At 48.8% G+C, this 20,537-nt stretch overlaps 1 protein-coding gene across 1 annotated transcript in view; it reads left to right on the top strand.

Moving 5' to 3' along the window:
* Nucleotides 1-1,120: 1,120 nt before the first annotated feature.
* The window catches only part of LOC135903941 (alpha-L-fucosidase-like), a 156,067-nt gene continuing 136,650 nt past the window's right edge, over nucleotides 1,121-20,537 (top strand). Inside the window, exon 1 of the mRNA XM_065434419.1 lies at nucleotides 1,121-1,190. Within this exon, the coding sequence (XP_065290491.1) occupies nucleotides 1,187-1,190 (4 nt within the window). The 5' untranslated portion in view covers nucleotides 1,121-1,186. The remainder of the gene's footprint in view (nucleotides 1,191-20,537) is intronic.

Genomic DNA, 20,537 nt, shown 5'->3' with positions numbered 1-20,537 from the left:
TAACAAATGAAGCCGCAAGAACGTATGAAGCCACAAGCCCGAAGATCGGACAAATCCATGTACTGACCATCGTTTCCATTCTTGTGTGAACGATCGCAGCGCCAGAGTACCCTCTATATTGTAAGAAACTCTGTGTACGTAAGCACGGCTTCCCGTCCTTGCGACCCCGCTGTTCATCATTCTGGGCAAACTGTGACCGTGTTCCTTTACTTGTTCCTTCTTATGTACCGGGTGTTTCAGCAAACACTTTCAAAATTTATTAAAGGTTGCTTGTGGCAGATAGCCCAATTCTAGTTCATCAGCTAGTCTGCTGGAAGAGGTGGACATTACTTACAAAAAAAATTGAAATGCATAATCGACTAATTGTCAAAATTTCACAAATGAAGTTTTAACCAATTACCTTATGGCCCATATTGCAATTTAGAAAGTCTAGCCATGGAGTTTGAAAGGCGGATGCACTTGGAACGAATTCTCAGGACGACACCAGTTTCGATATATTAATTCCCCGAACTTTGCGGAGAAAGGCTTGGCGTTCCAGTTACTCTTGTGCTTCAATGCATAAAATGAAGTTTCATTAAGAATGTAAATGGAACGCCAATGCATTTCTCCGCAAACTTCGGAAATTACTATCTCGAAACTGGTGTCGTCCTGAGAATTCGTTCCAAGTGGATCCGCCTTTCAAACTCCACGGCTAGACTTTCTAAATTGCAATATGGGCCATAAAGTAATTCGTGAAAAACTTAATTAGTGAAATTTTGATAATTAGTCGATTATGCATTTCAATTGTTTCTGCAAGTAATGTCCGCTGCTTCGAGTAGACCAGCTCATGAACTAGAATTGTGCCTATATGCCACAGGCAACCTGAACCACTCTGTATATACTTGGATCCACGTCAGCTATATTATCAGTTGGAGGCAATTGCTTTTTCTTGTAAACTCGCTTTCATTCTGCGTATATATCACCACAGCAGCATAGGCAAGCAAAGTCGTCAACAGATTGCGATTCTATTGTGCGATAGCGCATATCTGGTTCATCGTGACGCTATCAGGGGGAAGCCGCTCACGCACCGGCGCAGCGATGGAGCCTCACTTTTCCCTCACTTATCTCGCCTTAGCTCGAGTGTCAGCCGCTACAGCGCAGCATCTCACCAAACAGCACAGTCTCCCGTCAGCTGCAGAAAACAGCCATGGGTGAGCTCCGTCGCACTCCCGGGCGACCACGCATGATTTTTTCCTAGGCGTTTGGGCTGCTCGCGTGTTCATGCCGGTGAAAAAAAAGGAATCTTTTTTTGCTGTTGTTGCTGGTGCCATTCTTCGTAATTATTCGATTCAATAGCAACAACTCTGCCACTTCCTAGTCATCCGAATTGCATAACTTATTTTGATGAATTTTTATTTGTTTGTAAATGTTCATTTAGTATACCGTGTTCACTATGTAGATTCCTTCCATTGTGTTCTTTACCTTCTATTGTTTAAAATGGCTGGTTGTCGCTTGCCTTGAATGAAAAGAAGAGGAAGTAAACAGGCCCCAATTTTTGTTAGCCGCAACCATGGATATGAAGCCAACAGATAATGAAGCCATGGAAAGCACAGGGGAAGTTACTTGTAATATTCTTGTTAGCTTGAACTGTAGAAGCGATAAGGTAAAGGGAAACGAAAGTGTTAAGCAAAAAGATGCCGTGTATCCATATGTGTATCTATGCTATCTGTATTTTGCTTTGCTTCCTATACATAATCTTGTTATTGGTTCAATTCAATATTCATACTAGAGAAGGTTGATACATTTACTTCGGGGGGGGGGGGGCATTATAACATTTACGAGGTGTATATAGGACGTCTTTCTCGGGTTATTACGGCATGTTTAACACTGCTAATGAACAAGAACAAAAGAATGCGCTTTTACTTTTGCAAGCAGAGGACGGCAGAGAACTAACTCATGGTGTGAATAAAATAAGGAAATTGCGGGCGTAAAATGGAGTGAGGAGACGGAAGACAGGTGTAGTTGGAAACCATGCAGTAGAAGTAGTAGAAATAAAAATGCTTTATTGCTAGCGTGAGGTAGTCCAGTAGAAATGGTCGGACCCTCAGACCAGGGCACCGCTGGCCTCCGCTGTCCGCCTGACCCGGTGTATTAGGGTCAATTGGCCCTCCACTTCCGGGCTAGACAAGGGTGCCTCCCACTTCTCCGTTGCTTTGACGTGTGTTGTAAGTTCCCGCATGGTGCGTACATCTGCTGGGAATTTAGTGCATCCGAATGTGATGTGGATGAGTGTACGGCGCTCTCCACACCAGTGGCATCCCGACTGTGGCTATCTGGCTGGTAACGTGGCGTTCATACTGCTGAGGTGTGGAAACAGTCTTTCTCAATAGTTTCAATCTTTCTCCAGTCGTGTGCGTCTCTCCCATTCAGATGTTTGTGAGGGGGCGCATAGGTTTTTCGAGTGATTCTTTGATGAGCAAGAATTTCACGCGGTCGTCCTATTATGATTTGCGGTTGGACCTCCAGAGGCATTTTCAGAGCCCGCCCTATCACCCACTTAGCTCGGGCTATAAAGTTAGCTCTCTCGTTACCTTCCAGGGCCTCGTGACCGGGGTATCACACGACCGTGTAGTGGTGGGTCATTTGATTTGGTGGGAGGTATAGGCTGGACACCTCTCTTGAATCTGAGAAAATCACTGTGTTCTTCTGCTCTCTCTCTCTCCCTTGCGAATTGCCATCGCGTTCGCGAAGGTTTCCGCCACGAACCTGAGTTTTTCGTACAGGCATCCCTAGGCTTATAGCGCCTAGGGATGCCTGTACGACTGTTTACGGGGTGACCACCACAAAACACGCTCCCGAGTCTCGTTCGTGGAATTCTGACCCCATGTATCATCCTAAGGAATGACTGAGGCGACAGCAGGGTGTGCAGAACAAGAAGAACGCTCGTATAATGCATGTGCTGTACTTCTATTTTCCGTAAACGCGCACTGCGCATGTCCATATCATCTGTAGACGAGGCGCACGTGCCCGATACAGACGTGATGTAGGCTGGTGACAATAATGTCTCACCAACTATAGCTTGCCAGCACAATGTTGGCAAGTTATATAACACAATTGTTAAATCTTGTGGCTTTCAGATAACGCGATAAATTTTTGCTGGAATTAATATAATTAGAGCAACGGTGGATATGACGAAATGTACAATCAACGTCAATACGCCATTTAAATTAAAAAAAAGATTAGTAATTGATTTTAGTTTCTTTAGCGCACATGTTCCAATTGGAGCTAGTCAGTGCTGGCGGCGCGCTCGATAGTAGGAATTCTGACAATAGCGCCACTTTAGATTAGTAGTCCTCAAAACTCAGCTGCAAAATACAACTTTAAATACTGATTCACTTTGTCGCAAGTTTGGAGGTGGTCATGTCGAAACTAAGGATTTTCTCGGAATTCGTACCTAGCGGATGTAGTTTGAGCACATTCAGGCTTGACAGACTGAATTATGCCTGTTGAATTCCGTACCTAATACAGTTATTAAAATTATAATTTGGGCGAACCAGTTCAGAACTGACTTTAATGGCCAATGCTATAATTTGGGCGAACCAGTTCAGGACTGACTTTAATGGCCAATGCTAGTGCACCTCTCGTTGTCCGCCAGTGGCTATATATTTAGCTAGCAAAAATGACAAATTCTGAGTCGAATCAGTTGTTCGTAATACTTCGAGACAAGTGGCGTTGAAGCAACCGGTATGCAGCAAGGCGGGAGAGAAAATTTTGCTTTACAAAAGTGCGAGTGCATTAACAACGACTTACATGACGGAAATAAAGCCGGTGGTGCCTATCTCCGTCCTGCTTTTCTTTTCTTTTTTCTTCATTTTTGTTTTCATTTTATGTTACACCGGTCGTCATTTTTGCGATTAAAGGTTGTGATGACCTCAAGAATCCTGGTACATACCCACTTTCAGGAATCGACCAAGAATTGGGCAGCGTGACTCAAGAAAATTTGATGAGTCTTAAAACTTAAATCGAATGTCTGCGAAATAATCAAAGGAGGAACAAAATTATGAAATTGAGGCCAATCAGACTGGCATGAGCATAAGAAGAGGAGAAATATCACAAGGAAATAGACAGAGTGCGAGAAAAAAAAAACATAATTAGGCAGGCAGACGGCGGGCCTCAATAATAAAGTTTTCTATCGCTCTGTAAACATTCCTCTGACGGCGACCAAGAACGGAGGCAATAAGCGATTAAAAATATGCATTCATGAAATAATTATACCCCCGACACATAAGGCGGTGAAACTTCAATCATACTTCTTTGGTTGCTCTTGTCTTCAAGGCGACCTTCTTGGAGCAGGCTTCACTTTAGCAGACGCGGAGAAGACCTTCTAACCAGGGACGTACAGGGCGTCATGCGTATGTTCTGAACAAGTTACTTAGCTCGGCACCCGCGCTCCACCTACTGCAGTACTTCTGTCACATTTTCTTCGCTGATGCGAAGGCGTCGAACTGGGTGTTTCTGCAATTTTGGCCCAGGATCAACTTCAGGCCCATTTTCAAACAAGGTAGAAAACTGCGAGGTTCACGAGGGTGTCCAATTTTAGACAGTTTGAACCACCGATATTAGATAAGTTAGTTCGCTCTGTGCTTACTAGTGTACTCTTGACGAGTTGTTTCCATTGCTTGTGTACTTCAATGTCCCAAAAACAAATACGGTCTTGTTCAACACTCTGGTGATTATAACGGGACAAATACAACGCGCATTCTTTCCGCTCGTACTGAAGGCTTCATCTCGCTCGACGCCTAGAGGCGTCTGTAATGTGAATCATCGCGAAGCTTCGTGGCTGTGCCGCTTTAGATGTTTGTCGGGATGTTGTACCTTTGGTCCTCGGGAGCCTATAAATGCAAGGCTTACATGTAGACTCTTTATTTGGTCTTAGTGAAAAGCCTCGTAAATTAACGTGCCATAGTTTCATCGGGTTGTAAAGCTCCGCAATGATACACCAGTCGTCACGGCGGTCGTAATGTTTCCAACCAGAATGTTCGGGTTAAGCGGCATACCTATTCGGTTGAAATGCTGGCTCCATCGACAAATATCGTGAGAACTAAAAAAATAAAGGAAACAGCCCTTTTTTTCGTAACTACTTCAGTCACGAATCATGATGCACTGAAATGAATGATGATTTCAGTGAAAAAATGTGGGGCAGTGGAAAGCGATAGTATTGCAAGATCCCTGACTGCTTGTCACGCTTCTCGGTAACCGGAGCTTTCTTGTGGATGCGCGGAGGCGATCACCATCTGGATAGTGTTGTTGCAAGGAACCGGGCGTGCCGCGCCGCTCAATGAATGGTAGAAACGCTGGAAAAGGGGTTTGTGTTTGAGTTATGGCGTAACAGAAATATTTTAACTGGTACATTCGAATTACAATTCGACGCTAGCATATCTGTAGGTTGTTTTTAGGTCGTACTTCACGATTTTTCTGACGCATTTTACTCTGAGGAATTCAGTTATTTCAGCAACGCCTCTGCGCCATGCGGAAGGCCTTCGTGCGGTTCGGAGTGATCTTTCGCGAAATGACGTCCGACGCCTGATTTTTTGCGACACGTGGCCCTTAACGCTGGAGCATTAATAATGAAGGTCATATGACATTCCTTTAGCTGTTTTATAAGTATTCATCGTAATTGCAGAGTAAATAAATTATCATGTAGTTAGTATTCAATCATTTCGCTTTCTTTAAGTACAATGTTTGTATCATTTGCTCAAACGACATGCTGAAGTGAACTGACGTGCAATGGAAAATACCCTACTTCCGCAACTGCTGACGAAGTGCAGCGCGCCCAACATCCAAATATGGCGGCGTCAGGCCACCACCTGTGGCCACGTCACCCGTATTGTTCGCCGCGAGCTCGAGGCCGCCCGTTTGCCAGCTTCCTCCGCGACGCCTCTCGATCCGCCAGCAACCACAATTGCGGTGATTCAGGCCGTAGTCAGACAGGAATTTGAGAACATTGGTCTAAACTCCGTGTGTTCAACGTCTCAACCCAGCGTTCCCCAGTTCTCTACTGGTCCTCCTCGTCCCCGACAGTCCTTTTCTGCCATATCTCGCCGCAACCAGTTCGAATGGCGTACCCCTAATGACAGGCCGATCTGCTTCCACTGCTGTCGCATCGGCCACGTCGCTCGTCACTGCCGCAACCGATGGCCACCACCTCCTCGGACATACGCCGCCACTTATTCCCGCACCTTTGGGCCTTCTGTTCCCTATGCCACCCGCCATGAACCCACTGCCGCTGAGGTCCCTGCTCCGTACCTACGCTACAGCCGCTCGCCCTCACCTCGACGCCATCAGCCTCATTCGCCCCAACCCCGCCGCTTCTCTTCGCCGCCTATCGCCTCCCGGACCCAGCCGGAAAACTAGGCACTGCAGCTTCTGGAGGTCAATCTGCGTTGTCGCCCCTGCCCTCAAATGCTCTGCTCACGTTACCTACGAACCAAAACTTTCTTGACGTTGACGTGCCGGCTATCCTGTCATTGCACTCATCGATACAGGCACACATCTTTCTATTATAAGTGTTGCCTTCCGACGACGACTCAAAAAGCTCCTCACCCCAGCGTCGGCGCGCGTCGTCCGCGTTGCGAATGGCGGTACTGTGTCTATCGTCGGCATGTGGACGGCACATGTCAGCATCGCCGGTCCTCTTCACCGTGATTTCTCATTGCCCCCACGACCTAATTCTCCGCCTCGACTAGCTCTCAGCGCATTGTGCCCTTATTGACTGCTCTGCCAGTACCCTTCGCCTTGAGTTGCGGTTCTTGCAGAACCTTCTGACGCACCCCAGTGCCGCTTACGCCCCACCGGCTTTTTTCGCCTGCCGCCAAAGTCAATAGCCTTTATTGAACTGTTGTCTTCCCTACCAGTTCCTCATGGCGAGTACCTGGTCACTCCTCTGTCCGACATTCCCCTACATTATGACGTTACCGTGCCTCAAACTATACTTACTATTACTGTGAACCGCACTCGCATACCTATCTTTAACTTTGGATTGGCAAAGGGAATTCTACCGCAAGGTATTTGCCTTGCCAACGTTGATTGTCTCGGTGACCATCATGCGGCAGCGTTATCAACTGATGGTTCTTGCGGGCTTCGCAGGCTTCCTCGCGCCAGCCTCGAGCGCCGATCCCAACATAAACAAAATGGATGCGACGGACCTGTCCTCTGCGCAGGCTGAAGACCTTTGCCAAGTGTTATCGTCCCACCGAGATATTTTCGACTTCGACGATCGCCCTTTAGGCCGGACGCTCGCGGTCAAGCATCGCTTTCTTACTAGCGATGCTACGCCTATTCACCGACGATAGTTTCTGCGTCGGAACGCCAAGTAATTCAAAGTGAAGTGAACAAAATGCTAGATAAAAACATTATTGAGCCTTCTTCGAGTCCCTGGGCGTCACCTGTGGTGTTGGTTATGAAGGACGGCACATGGCGCTTATGTGTAGACTACCGTCATCTGAACAACATTACTAAGAAGGATGTCTACCCGCTCCCACTTCTAGACGATGCCCTTGGCTGCCTCCACGGTTCCAGCTATTTCTCTTCTATTGATCTTCGTTCAGGATACTAGCAGATTGCTGTTCACGGTATGGACAGAGAAAAAATCGCGTTCATCACACCTGATGGCCTATACCAATTTAAAGTAATGCAGTTTAGATGATGCAACGCCCCTGCCACCTTTGAGCGTATGATGGACTCCTTGCTGCAAGATTTCAAATGGTCCACATGCCTCTGCTACCTCGACGACGTCATCGTCTTCTCGCCAACGTTTGACACTCACATTGAGCGTCTAACAACTATACTTGATGTATTTCGAAAGGCGAAGCTGCAACATAACTCGTCCAAATGTCGTTTTGGCCACCGTCAAATTACTCTTCTGGACCATCTCGTTGACACTTCCGGAGTACAGCCTGATCCCGACAGCACTCGCGCTGTCCGAGACTTTCCGGTTCCGAAGACAGCCGCAGACTTCCGAAGTTTTGTAGGACTATGCTCGTACTTTCGTCGTTTTGTTCCAGATCTTGCGACAATTGCTAGACCCCTTACTAATCTTTTGAATAAAGGCGTACAATTCTCGTGGGGCACTTCAGAAGCCGCCGCCTTCTCTCGTCTCGTCACTCTTTTAACCCCACCACCCATTCTAGCCCACTTCGACCCTGATGCCCCTACAGAATTGCGTACAGATGTTAGCGGTCATGGTGTAGATGCCGTCTTAGCCCAGCGTCAGCGTGGCCAGGATCGCGTTATTGTTTATGCGAGCCGCCTCCTAGCACCATCGGAGCGCAACTATTCTATTACGGAACCAGAATGTCTTGCTATTGTCTGGCCGGTTGCGAAGTTCCATCCTTACCTTTACGGTCGCCCTTTTTCCGTAGTCACTGACCATCATGCTCTCTGCTGGCTCTCATCGCTAAAAGATCCTACCGGCCGGCTTGTTTGATGGGCTTTGAGGCTACAAGAATTTTCATATTACGTGGTCTACAAGTCTGGCCGCCTGCACCAAGACGCTGACAGCTTGTCGCGTTACCCTGTTGACGACCCTGACTCCTCCGATATTACCAGTGCTGCTTGCGTATTCTCTGTATCACAGCTCCTTCATTTCGCCAACGAGCAATGTCGTGACTCCTACATCAGAGCGCTCATCGACCGTTTTGAACACTCTCCGGCCGATGCCACTCTACGCCTCGCCGTCCTCCGCGATGCTGCTCTGTACCCGGTCGTAAACTTCATCCGGACGGCTCTGAGTTCCCTACTTGTCATACCTAAACACCTCCGCTCAACCGTTCTAGAAGAGCTTCACGACGCACCAACGGCAGGAAACCTCGGCGTATCTCGAACCTATGACCGTGTACGTCGCCGCTTTTTCTGGCCGGGCCTTGCCCGTTCCATACGACGTTATGTCGCCGCTTGTGAACTTTGCCAACGACGCAAGAAGCCTTCCCAGCTCCCCTCTGGTTACCTGTAGCCGCGGGACATCCCTGCCGAGCCCTTCCATCGTGTTGGCTTAGACCTTCTCGGCCCATTTACGAAATCTACATCAAGAAATAAGTAGGTTGTAGTCGCGGCTGACTACTCGACCCGCTGCGGCGTAAACGGCGAGATGTCGCGGACTACCTTCTTCACGATATAATTTTAATGCATGGTGTTCCGCGTTAATTGCTAACAGACCGTGGCCGTACCTTTTTGGCCAACGTCATTGACGACATAATGCGGGCGTGCTCCGTACAGCATAAATTTACCACCTCCTACCACCCTCAAACAAACGGCCTCACTGAGCGTTTGAACCGCATGCTTACCGACATGCTATCGAAATACGTTTCAGACGAGCACCGTGACTTGGACCTGGCTCTACCTTACATTACCTTTGCGTACAACTCTTCCCGTCTCGAAACTGCTGGCTTTTCCCCGTTTTACCTCTTGTATGGCCGAGAACCGACGCTACTGCTAGACACTGTGCTTACGTCCACCACAGCTTGAACTAGCGCTTATGCCCGTGATGCAATCGCCCGTGCTGACCATGCTCGTCAACTTGCGCGCGTTCGTCTACAAGTGTCTCAAGACAAACAGAAGCAAAGCTACGACCTCCGTCACCGTGATGTCCATTTTGTGCCCGGCACCCTCGTGTTGCTTTGGTCACCATCGCGCAACGTTGGCCTTTGTGAGAAACTGATTTCCTGTTATACAGGTCCATAACGCGTGCTCCGCCAAGTGACCGATGTTACCTATGGAATTGTTCTAGCCACGCCCACTACGTCCTCCACTATGACAACCAGTGACATTGTCCACGTCGCTCGACTCAAGCCCTACAACTCTCCACGCGCCTTGGATATTTAACAGCACCGTAACGGCGCTTTTGCTGCCGGGGAGTAGTATTACGATATTATCGGGAGATACTCAAGAGAAGAGCCGCCGCGAGAACAACGACGAAGTGGGTCGGTGCCCTTGGCGCGAGCGAATGTCGGCCTGGCGCTCTGGCTCCAGTGCAGTGTAAATAGCCTGTAAATAGCCTCTTCGCCTCTTATGTCTGTGGATCTTTCTACACGTAACAATATAGTGCATTTAGTAAACGCTGAACCACATGCACATTATTTTTCGAGCCATGGTGACAGCTGACAACGTTGAGCGACAGGTTCTGCCGCTGCGGTTGGCGAGCCGCCAGCGTTGTCGCCTCGCCGTTTCTCTTTTTTTTTTTCTGGCTTGCAAGAAAATTTTTCTTGTCACCCGGAAGACAGCACGGAGGCTGCTTTCGTTTGCCGCGTTAATTACGCAACAACATGGTAGCAGCCACTCTATCCTCTTCGACAGCTTCGGCGTGAATTCCGTCTTGCTAATTGTACGCGCCACCGTGACAGGAAGAAAGGTTCAAATCAGCCTTGTTTCATCTCTTGCTGTGGTCGAAGTATTGACGACGTTTCGTCAATTAGGGGCCCTATAACGTAAAACTATTCCAATATGTTTCTATTCCAATTTCCTGACGTCAAATTTGCGTAACACCGACGCAAGCACCGGGCGGTCACCCATAGGGTTGTCTGAACAGACCAATCAAACGCTCTCCTCGTTCATAGGAGGTCCCTTTTATTTGCTTGAAAAACGAATAACATTGCCTACACTGAGCGGCTTGTTGTATCTAATTGGCTGACAAGAGGCGAGGAGAACGCTCAAGTGGAGAGGGATTCACTAGGGCAGAGCCAGTGCACTGAAAACCGATAACCGGATGAAGAGGGTGGTGCCGGCGTCTGCGATTTGTCGGCTTTCCCTTACTTAGCTTGTGGTGGCTTTTCGAAAATCGCGGCGGCATGTAACGGAAGCTTAAGAATGACGCTAAAATTGACCCTCAGCAAAGAAGAGTTGGCAGAATGAGGTAGTAAATGTGTCGAAAGTGCCTAAAAACGTTACACGGTCACGCAAGAAGTTTTATTATACGCAAATACACCCATGCTCTCCGGCAGGTGCGAGTAGCCAGCGTCTCAGCGATCGGCGGCAGCTATCTTTTATTCCTTTCGGAACGGGGCAGCCTGCGGCTATTCCGAAAAAAATTTAGTTTTGTTCGGCATATTAATGCATCTTTATCGCGTACACGTCACTTTGACGCGGTGAGTTCGTGCGGTTTTGTGACGTCGCGTGACAGGCAGGTGAAGTGGGTGCAGCCCGAAAACTTTTTACCAATAGCCGAGGGCTCATGGCGAAAAGAGGTCGAATCAGAAATAACTGTTTTTCTTTTTTCTGTCAAATCTTGCATAATCAGTGTGCACACATCATATCAGATGGGGAGGTATTGCGGTTTTTGTAACGTCGCTTGACAGACAGGTGAAATGGGGGGTGGTCGAAAAAGTTTTTAACCAATCGCGGAGGGCTGATAGCAGAATTGGAATAGAAAAGTTTGGAATAGTTTTACGTTATAGCGCCCCAGATCAACTGTTTTGACACTGTTTTGACACTGTTAGGCCTAAGGCGCCACCGAGAGCCCCGACAGTGTTTTGATTTCTACTTCCCAGATGGGAGGGGAGGGGGTGGGGCAGGGGGCACAGCCTTTAATGCTAGCAACATGTAACATTTTTACTGTAGATGACGGCATACTAAAGGTATAATGACGCTTTGGTTAAAACGCAGGCTTTGCGCACGTTTGCGCTCACTTTACGGGCGTATACCATACTGTATTTATTCGGACAATAAATTAAATTCGTAGAAATGTTTTTCGCGTTGTCGCATCCAAGTAGTTCTATAGTTCTCCCACAGCACGACGCGACAGCGCGACAAGGTCCGCCTGTCATGACGCTTGAAAATCACATGCATGTTTTTCTCTCCAAATGATCAAGAGGAAAGGTCAAACACATACTAAATACACTGGACACGATACTCTGTCATGGGCACTAAACAAAATAGAAGCTGTCGTTCAGAAGCTCGGGTTGCAAACCGTTGAATTGTTAATTGCATTGTCAATTAATTGCCCTTTCAAGAAGTCGTCGCCGACATTCGCGTCCGGCCGTGCTGTATGTACTGGCGACTTGGATGGCGGTAGCTAACGGTGAATCTTCCGGCTCAGCGCTTTCTTCGTGTGTCTCCCTTGTCTCGCGTAGCATTTGGGGGCTGCAGCTGGTGCCGACGCCTTGATGACGACTTGGTGCTGCTTTCGTGCGGAGTCGTAGAATCTCCGATGCTCTTCCAAGGATGTTCCGTTGTCGAGAAGACGTGGGAGAGCATCGTGGCTGGAAAGGCTATCCCGTTCTCGCGCGCCTCCTCAGCATGGTCGAACAACGATGGGGCCGTTCCATGCTGGTTCCTGGTTCCGAGCGTCCTTGGTGACACCTTTGAACCGTCATTCCTGCCGTCGCCTTCACGAGTGCCGAAGCATTCGTGTTGAAGCGCGCATTTTTCACGTCGACAAATGCCCGCCCGGCCGTCGCGCAAACGCTGCGTCGTTCATGACCGGTGGGCTTTCTGAAGTAGGTCTTCCTGCCCTTCGAAGCCGTTGCGACAAGTGTCTCCGGTGTCTCGCGTAGCTGCTCGCCACTGCACCTGCTGCTTGCGCCGTGATGACGACTTGGTGCTGCTTTCGTGCGGAGTCGTAGAATCTCCGGTGCTCTTCCAGGAATGTTCGGTTGATGACGACTTGGTGCTGCTTTCGTGCGGAGTCGTAGAATCTCCGGTGCTCTTCCAGGAATGTTCCGTTGTCGCCAAGAGGTGGTAGAGCATCGCGGCTGCAGAGGCTGGTTGTTAGCTGATTCAGTTCTCGCGCGCCTCTTCAGCGTGGTCGAACAAAGTTGGGGCTGGTCCATGCTGGTTCTTGGTTCCGAGCGTCCTTGGTGACGCTTTTGAGCCGTCATTCCTACCGTCGCCTTCACGAGTGCCGAATCATCCGTGTTGAAGCGCGCATCTTTCACGTCGACAACCGCCCGCCCGACCGTCTCGCAAGCGCCGCGTCGTCCATCACCGGTGGGCTTTCTGAAGTTGGTCTTCCTGCCCTTTGGAACCATGGCGACAAGTGTCTCCGGTGTCTCGCGTAGCTGTTCGCCAATGCACCTGCTGCTTACGCCGTGATGACGACTTGGTGCTGCTTTCGTGCGGAGTCGTAGAATCTCCGGTGATCTTCCAGGAATGTTCCGTTCATGACGACTTGGTGCTGCTTTCGTGCGGAGTCGTAGAATCTCCGGTGCTCTTCCAGGAATGTTCCGTTGTCGCCAAGAGGTGGTAGAGCATCGCGGCTGCAGAGGCTGGTTGTTAGCTGATTCAGTTCTCGCGCGCCTCTTCAGCGTGGTCGAACAAAGTTGGGGCTGGTCCATGCTGGTTCTTGGTTCCGAGCGTCCTTGGTGACTCTTTTGAGCCGTCATTCCTTCCGTCGCCTTCACGAGTGCCGAATCATCCGTGTTGAAGCGCGCATCTTTCACGTCGACAACCGCCCGCCCGACCGTCTCGCAAGCGCCGCGTCGTCCATCACCGGTGGGCTTTCTGAAGTTGGTCTTCCTGCCCTTTGGAACCATGGCGACAAGTGTCTCCGGTGTCTCGCGTAGCTGTTCGCCACTGCATCTGCTGCTCACGCTGTGATGACGACTTGGTGCTGCTTTCGTGCGGAGTCGTAGAATCTCCGGTGCTCTTCCAGGAATGTTCCGTTGATGACGACTTGGTGCTGCTTTCGTGCGGAGTCGTAGAATCTCCGGTGCTCTTCCAGGAATGTTCCGTTGATGACGACTTGGTGCTGCTTTCGTGCGGAGTCGTAGCATCTCCGGTGCTCTTCCAGGAATGTTCCGTTGTCGCCAGGAAGTGGGAGAGCATCTCGGCTGCAGAGGCTGGTTGTTAGCTGATCCTGTTCTCGCGCGCCTCTTCAGCTTGGTCGAACGACGTTGGGGCCGGTCCATGCTGGTAGCTGGTTTCGAGCGTCCTTGGTGACGCTCTCGAGCGGTTATTCCGGTCGTCGCTTTCACGAGTGCCCAAGCACTAGTTTTTAAGGGCGCAACTTTCACGTCCACCACCACCCGCGCGACCGACGCGCCAGCGCCGCGTCGTCCATGACCGCTAGGCTTTCTTAAGCTGGTCTCTTTGCACTTCGAGGCCGTGGCTGCAGGTGTCTGCGCTGTCTCGCCCATCTTGTAATGATCCAGTGGTTTAACTGAGCTGGACCCCTGGATTTCGAGGTGCGCCATCTTGGTTTGGGCGGTTCCTTGCCGCCAACGTCTTCGGTGGATGAATCGTCTGTTGCCACGAATTTTCTTTTGCGGTTGTCTCCAGGAACGACCTCCTGGATAGCGGAGATCGTCTTCTTCGTCGTCTTGTAAGCGGTGCCTCGGCCCCCTTTTCCTCGCCTGTGGCGAAGCCGTCGCAGGTTCGTGGTCTTTCCTTCCTGGCGACACAACGTCGTCTGATGGCCGGGTCTCTGACAAAGTTGGTCTTGCTGGCAGTGTGTTGGACCGTCCTGATCGAGAAATGTTCCCTAGTAGCCCAGGGGCGGGAGAGCGTAGTTGCTGCAACGGCTAGTCGGTCGGAACGGCGGCCTGCCTGCTCGTTCGATCCCACGTGCTACGCGTGCGTGCTTCTTCTTCTTCTTGCTTCAAATTCTGGCCGTGCCCACGAGGGGGCGAGTGGCCATGGTTCTCAGTGAAACATAGTATGAACTTTTAGCTTTCTGTTTATTCACTGATGTGTACTACCCATACTTAATGAATAGTAAATATACATTATCTTGTGTTTCCATTTCTTGAATAGTGGTCATGCCAATTATGACGAAGATGCTATATTACGAAAATAACGGGGTGCAGTGTTAATAATGATTTAGTAGCTTTAGCACACATGTTGCAATTGGAGGTAGTCAGTGCTGGTGGAATGCCCAATAGTAGGAATTCTGACAATAGCTCCACTTTCGATATGGTAGTCCTCAAAAGTCAGCGGCAAAATACGAATTGTAAGTAGAATACTGATTGACTTCGTCGCAAGTTTGTAGGTGGCCATGTCGAAACTAATGGCTCGAGCACAGCCAGGCTTGACAAACTGAATTATGCCTGTTGAATTGCGTACCTATTTTAATTATTAAATTGAATTTTGGAGAACTAGTTCAGTACTGAGTTTAATGACAATGCTAGTGCACCTTCTGATTCCCGCCAGTGGCTGTATATTTTAGCTAGCAAAAATGATAAATTTGGAGTCTGATCAGTTCTTTGGTATATCCCAAGACATGCTTCGTTCAAGCAACCGGTATACAGAAAGACGGGCGAGTACAATTTCCTTCATAAGAGCGCGAGAACAACGACAGACGTGACGGAGGTAAAGGCGGTGGTGCCCAACTTCGTCCTGCTTTTCCTTTCTTTTCTTTTTTCGTTTTTTCTTTTTGTTTTTTTGCAAATAAAGGTTGCTTTGGCCTCATGAACACTGGTACATACCCACTTTCAGGATTCGATCAAGAATTGGGTGGCGTGAGGAAAGAAAATTTGAAGAGCCTTTAAACTTAAATCGAATGTCGGCGAAATATTTAGAGCAGGAAGAAATGAAGTTCAGACCAATCAGACTGGCATGAACACATGAAGATGAGAAATATCAGCAGCAATGAGACAGGAGGTGAGTGAGTGAGTGACGAAACTTTGTTCTGAACTCCTGCAGAACGGTTAGCCTTCCCCTGTTAGGGAGGCGTTACCGTGACGCGGCCATGCCGTCTTCGCGGCGTGTGGCGCCTCTACTTCGGCCGCGGCCGCACTATTCCCTTTGGTCGACCGCGCCTGCCCCTCTTTTGGGGTGGCAGCCTCCCTCCGGTTTCGCTCGGTCGTTGCCTTTCGAGGGCCGCCGAGATCTGCTGGACGGCCTGGGTTTGAACATCTTGGTCATAGCATCTCGTTGCGGCCTCGAGCCGCGGCGGGATCGTTGTTAGTGTTGCAGCTTCATGCGGATTCTTAGCGCAGTCCCAAAGGATGTGAGCTGCAGTGGCTTTCCTTTCGGCAGGAGGTGAGAAAAAAAACATGATTAGGCAGACAGACGGCGGGGCTCAATAATAAAATTTCGTATCGCTCGCTAAACATTCCTCTGATGGCGACCAAGAACGCAGGCACTAAAACGTAACAAAAAGTGCATTCATGCAATAATCATACCCCGGACTCATTGGAAGTTCTGAAACTATTTTTCTTAAAGAGGAGAATCGCTTACAATATATAAAAAAAAGAAACATCAACAGACCAGGAGTTGAATTCAGAAAGCGTTTCGTTCGAAAGTTATGTTTACCATTAGTTAGCCGTCTTCGGTTATAGGCATGTGTCACATGGAGGGCGTCGGCTCTTACGAAGAGTTCTGTAGCGTAAGAATACTTTTTTGCATGGATACGTACGCGGTCCAGATCTATGCACATATAAAGGTTAAGGGGTTCAAACTTCAATCATACTTCTTTTGTTGCTCTTGTAAAGGCGACCTTCTTGGAGCAGGCTTCGTCGTAGCGGACGCGGACCAGACATTCGAACCAGGGACGTACAGCGCGTCACTTGTTTGTTCTGAATGCGTAGTTCGGCACCCGCGCTCGACCTACTGCAGTACTTTTTTCACATTTTCTTCGCTAATGCGAAAGAGACGATCTAGGTGTTCCTGCGATTCCGGCCAAGCTTGAGCCTCAGGAACATTTTCAAAACAGGTAGAAAGCGGCGAGGTTCTCGAGGCTGCCCAATTTTACAGAGTTTGAGGCACCGAGATTAGATAAGTTAGTTTGCTATGTGCTTACTAGTGTACCCTTGACGAGTTGCTTCGATTGCTTGAGTACTTCATTGTCCCATAAAGAAATGAGATCTTATTCAACATTAATGGAACAAATACAGCGCGCATTCTTCCCACTGGTAGCGAAGGCTCCATTTCGCGCGACGCTATAGCGGCGTCTTAATGTGGGTCATTGCGAAGCTTCGTGGCTAAGACTCTTTAGAGCCTCGTCGCGCTGTTAATACCTTTGGTCTTCGGGAGCCTTACTTTCAAGGCTTACATGTAGACTCTTTATTTGGTCTTACTGAAAAGCCTCGTAAATTAACGGGCCATAGTTTCATCTGGTTGTAAAAAACTCCGCAATCATACACCAATCGTCACGGTTATGGTAATGCGTTCATCCAGAATGATCTGATTAAGCAGCTTACCTAGTTGGTGGAAATGCTGGCTGCATGGACATTTATATTGGAAACTAAAAAAATGAAAATAAAAAAAATAAAGGAAATATCCTTTTTTGTCGTATACCTCCTTCAGTCATGAATCATGATTTACTGTTATTAAATGTGTCAGTTACATAATTTACTCCAACTTAATTGACTGAAAAAAAATTTGGAGGAGTGGAAAGCGATAGCATTGAAAGATCCCTGAGATCTCGTCACGCTTCTCGGTAACCGGAGCTTTCTCGCGGATGCGCGTAGGCGACCACCATCTGGATAATGTTGTTAGAAGGAACCGAGCGGGTCGCGCCGCTCAATGAATGCTTAAACCGCTGGAAAAGGGGTTTGTGTTTGATTTCCGGCGTAACAGAATTATGTTTTCTGGTATATTCGAATTACAATCCTACGCTATCATATCAGTAGGTTTTGTTTAGGTCGTACTTTACGATTTTTCTGATGCATTTTACTTTGAGGAATTGAATAAGTTCAGTAACGCCTATGCGCCTCGCGGAGGGCCTGCGTAGTTGTGGTTCGGAATGATTTTTCATGATGGGATGTCCGGCGCCGACACCTGGTTTTTTTCCGACAGGGGGCCTCAACGCTGTCGCGTTAGTAAAGATGGTAGGATATTTCTTGGTAATAATAAATATGGTAGGATGGAAGCATAGAGCTCCTCGCTGGAAGAAGAAAAGACTGGACTAGCGCCATCAGGCATATAGGCTGGAGGATGGTAGCCGCGACATCAATGCAGTCACCTGACAAATAAATGGCACTTCTTTAGTGTCTTTTGTTCCCACAGGTTGGTGACCTCGGACGTGATAAAACATCACAACTGTATACGTCTACCAAGTTTCTTGTCCACGCCATGGAACCGGCCACCGCACAACGACGTCTCGAAGAAAATGGAACGTCTTCCGTCGCAGCACTGAAACTTCCCGATTTCTGGCCCCCAGGCTTTGAACTCTGGTTCGTCGACATTGAGGCATAGTTTCGCCGTCACCGAGTCACATCTCAGGCGGCCAAGTACGACAACATCGTGAGTGCGATTAACAGGACACTTGCTGCTTTGGTCCGCGACATTTCGCTAGCTCCTCCGCCAGATGATCATTACCACAACCCTAAGTGGTATTTACTACGGCGCATCACCGACTCTGAGTCCCGACTGATTCAACAGTTCCTTTCATTGGACGAACTTGATGACATAAAACCGACTGAGCCGCTTCGCCGCATTGCACAACTCCTGAATCTATCATCATCATACTCGAAAATCCTTCGGGTGCTCTTTTTCCAGCTTCTACCGAAAAAGGGACGCATGATTTTATGTGCCTCGCCTACTGCGACATCTGTCGAGGCCTTAGCTACGATGGTACACAAAATCATAGATTTGATGTAATAGTTCTGCGGAAACCCGCAAGGTGGAGAGAAATAATTAATTGTGAAGATTGTGAATTCTTTCGATCCTGCGATATCCACTGTTGTCCCTTGTTATGCACCTGTGCGACCCAACCCCAGCTAAAGCAATACTTCGACGAACCCGACAGTTCCAGCGCACACCTTGCTGCACAGGTAGAGGAACTAATTAACCAGGTGAATTCCTTAAGCTTTCGTGCGACTAACCATCAGCAGCGGCATCGCTCGCATTATGATAACGTGTCAGCCCTCCGTCTCCCTTTATTTGTTGGGATTGCGCCAGATATGGCACTCGCGCACGCCAGTGCCGTCCGCCTTAAAACGTTCCGCGAAACGGTCGCGAGCCAATCACTGATGACGGCTAGTGCTACTGACCCTACATGAAGCCGTCTCTTCTGCGTCACCGATCGTGTCATGAAAGTTCGCTGCCTTGTAGACACTGGTACGGAAATTGGTGTCCTACCCCCTACTTTTCAGGACTGTGAAGACATCACCATGACCCGTATTTTCTCACCGCCGTCAACGGTTCCAACATTAACACGTATGGCCAGAAATCTGTCATTCTTGAGGTTGGTCTTCGACGTCCTTTTCGTTGGCAATTCACCGTCGCCGATGTCCGCGGGCCGATTACCGGCGCTGACTTTCTGTGAAAGTTTAACCTTCTTGTCGACCTTCGCCGCTGCCGCCTTCTTGACTCCTCCACAAACCTGTCCGTACAAGGTATCACCACGTCTGCATCACCTTTGCGTCTCGTACAAGCACACACCCAGGTATCGTAACCGTGGTCCACCATCCTGCTGGAATGTCCAGAGCTGTTCGAACGACCCTCGCAATATCGTCTAATAGTGCACAACGTCACGCACCACATTGTCACTAACGGACCAGTAGTATACGCCCAACCTCGCCGCTTAGCACCAGACCATCTGTAAATTACAAAGAAAGAATTCGAACACATGCTCGATTTGGGCATCGTTGTTCCTTCCGCTAGCCCTTGGACATCTGCTTTACACATGGTGGCCAAAAAGATGGGTCATTGGTGGCCGCGTGGCGATTACCCCACCTTAAGGAAAGTGACGATTCCCGATAAGTACCCTGTACTCCACCTCCGCGATTTCACCGCATCTCTTCATGGTTGCTGCATATTTAGCAAGGTGGATCAAGTGAAGCCTACCACCAGATACCTGCAGAGCCTTCTAACATTCCTGAAACCGCAGTCATTACCCCTCTTGGCATGTTTGAATACGTGCGCATGCCATTCGGCCTCCGTAATACCGCTCAAACATTTCATCGGTTAGTCGACCAAGCACTCCCTGGCCTTACATGTTATTCGTCTGTTTAGACGACATTCTTGTATTCAATCGCTCTGCTGTGGAACACGAATCTGACCTACGTAAGGTGTTTGAACACATTCATCAAAATGGCCTGGTTGTAAACATCTCGAAGAGTGAGTTCGGCGTTGCTCGTCTTGATATTCTGCGCCATTGAGTAGACGAGCATGGCACCCAAGCCGTCCCATCCCGTGTCCAAGCCATTAAAGATTTTTCACGTCGGTCTTCCACGATGATAATACGGGCATTTCTGGGCCTCTTCAATTAGTATCGCCAATTCATTCCTCGTTGTGGTTCAATTTGCAGCCTCTGCCATTCTAGTCGATGGCACAACAGGAGTTAACACGCCTATATCATGGACTAATGCTGATGAATATGCTTTTATCTGTGCCAGGAACGCCCTTGCTACCACTACTTTACTGGCACGCCCGCAACCAGACGTTCCAATTTCTGTTATGGCAGACGCCTCTGACATAGCTGTTGGCGCTGTGTTTCAACAGCTGGTTGGCGAGACATGGCAGCCTACTTCTTTCTTTTCAAGGAAGCTGACACCGTAAGAGACCCGCTACACACTTTCGGTCGCCAGTTTCTAGGACTCTACCTCGCAGTCCGCCACTTTCGTCAACCTCGAAGGGGGTCAGTTTTTTATTCTCACCGACCACAAACCACTCATTTGTGCCAC

This window comes from Dermacentor albipictus, chromosome 1, assembly GCF_038994185.2.
Source record: "Dermacentor albipictus isolate Rhodes 1998 colony chromosome 1, USDA_Dalb.pri_finalv2, whole genome shotgun sequence".
Lineage (NCBI taxonomy): Eukaryota > Metazoa > Arthropoda > Arachnida > Ixodida > Ixodidae > Dermacentor > Dermacentor albipictus.
The sequence above is the reverse complement of the archived record's forward strand: the minus strand, read 5'-3'. Positions and strand labels throughout refer to the sequence as shown.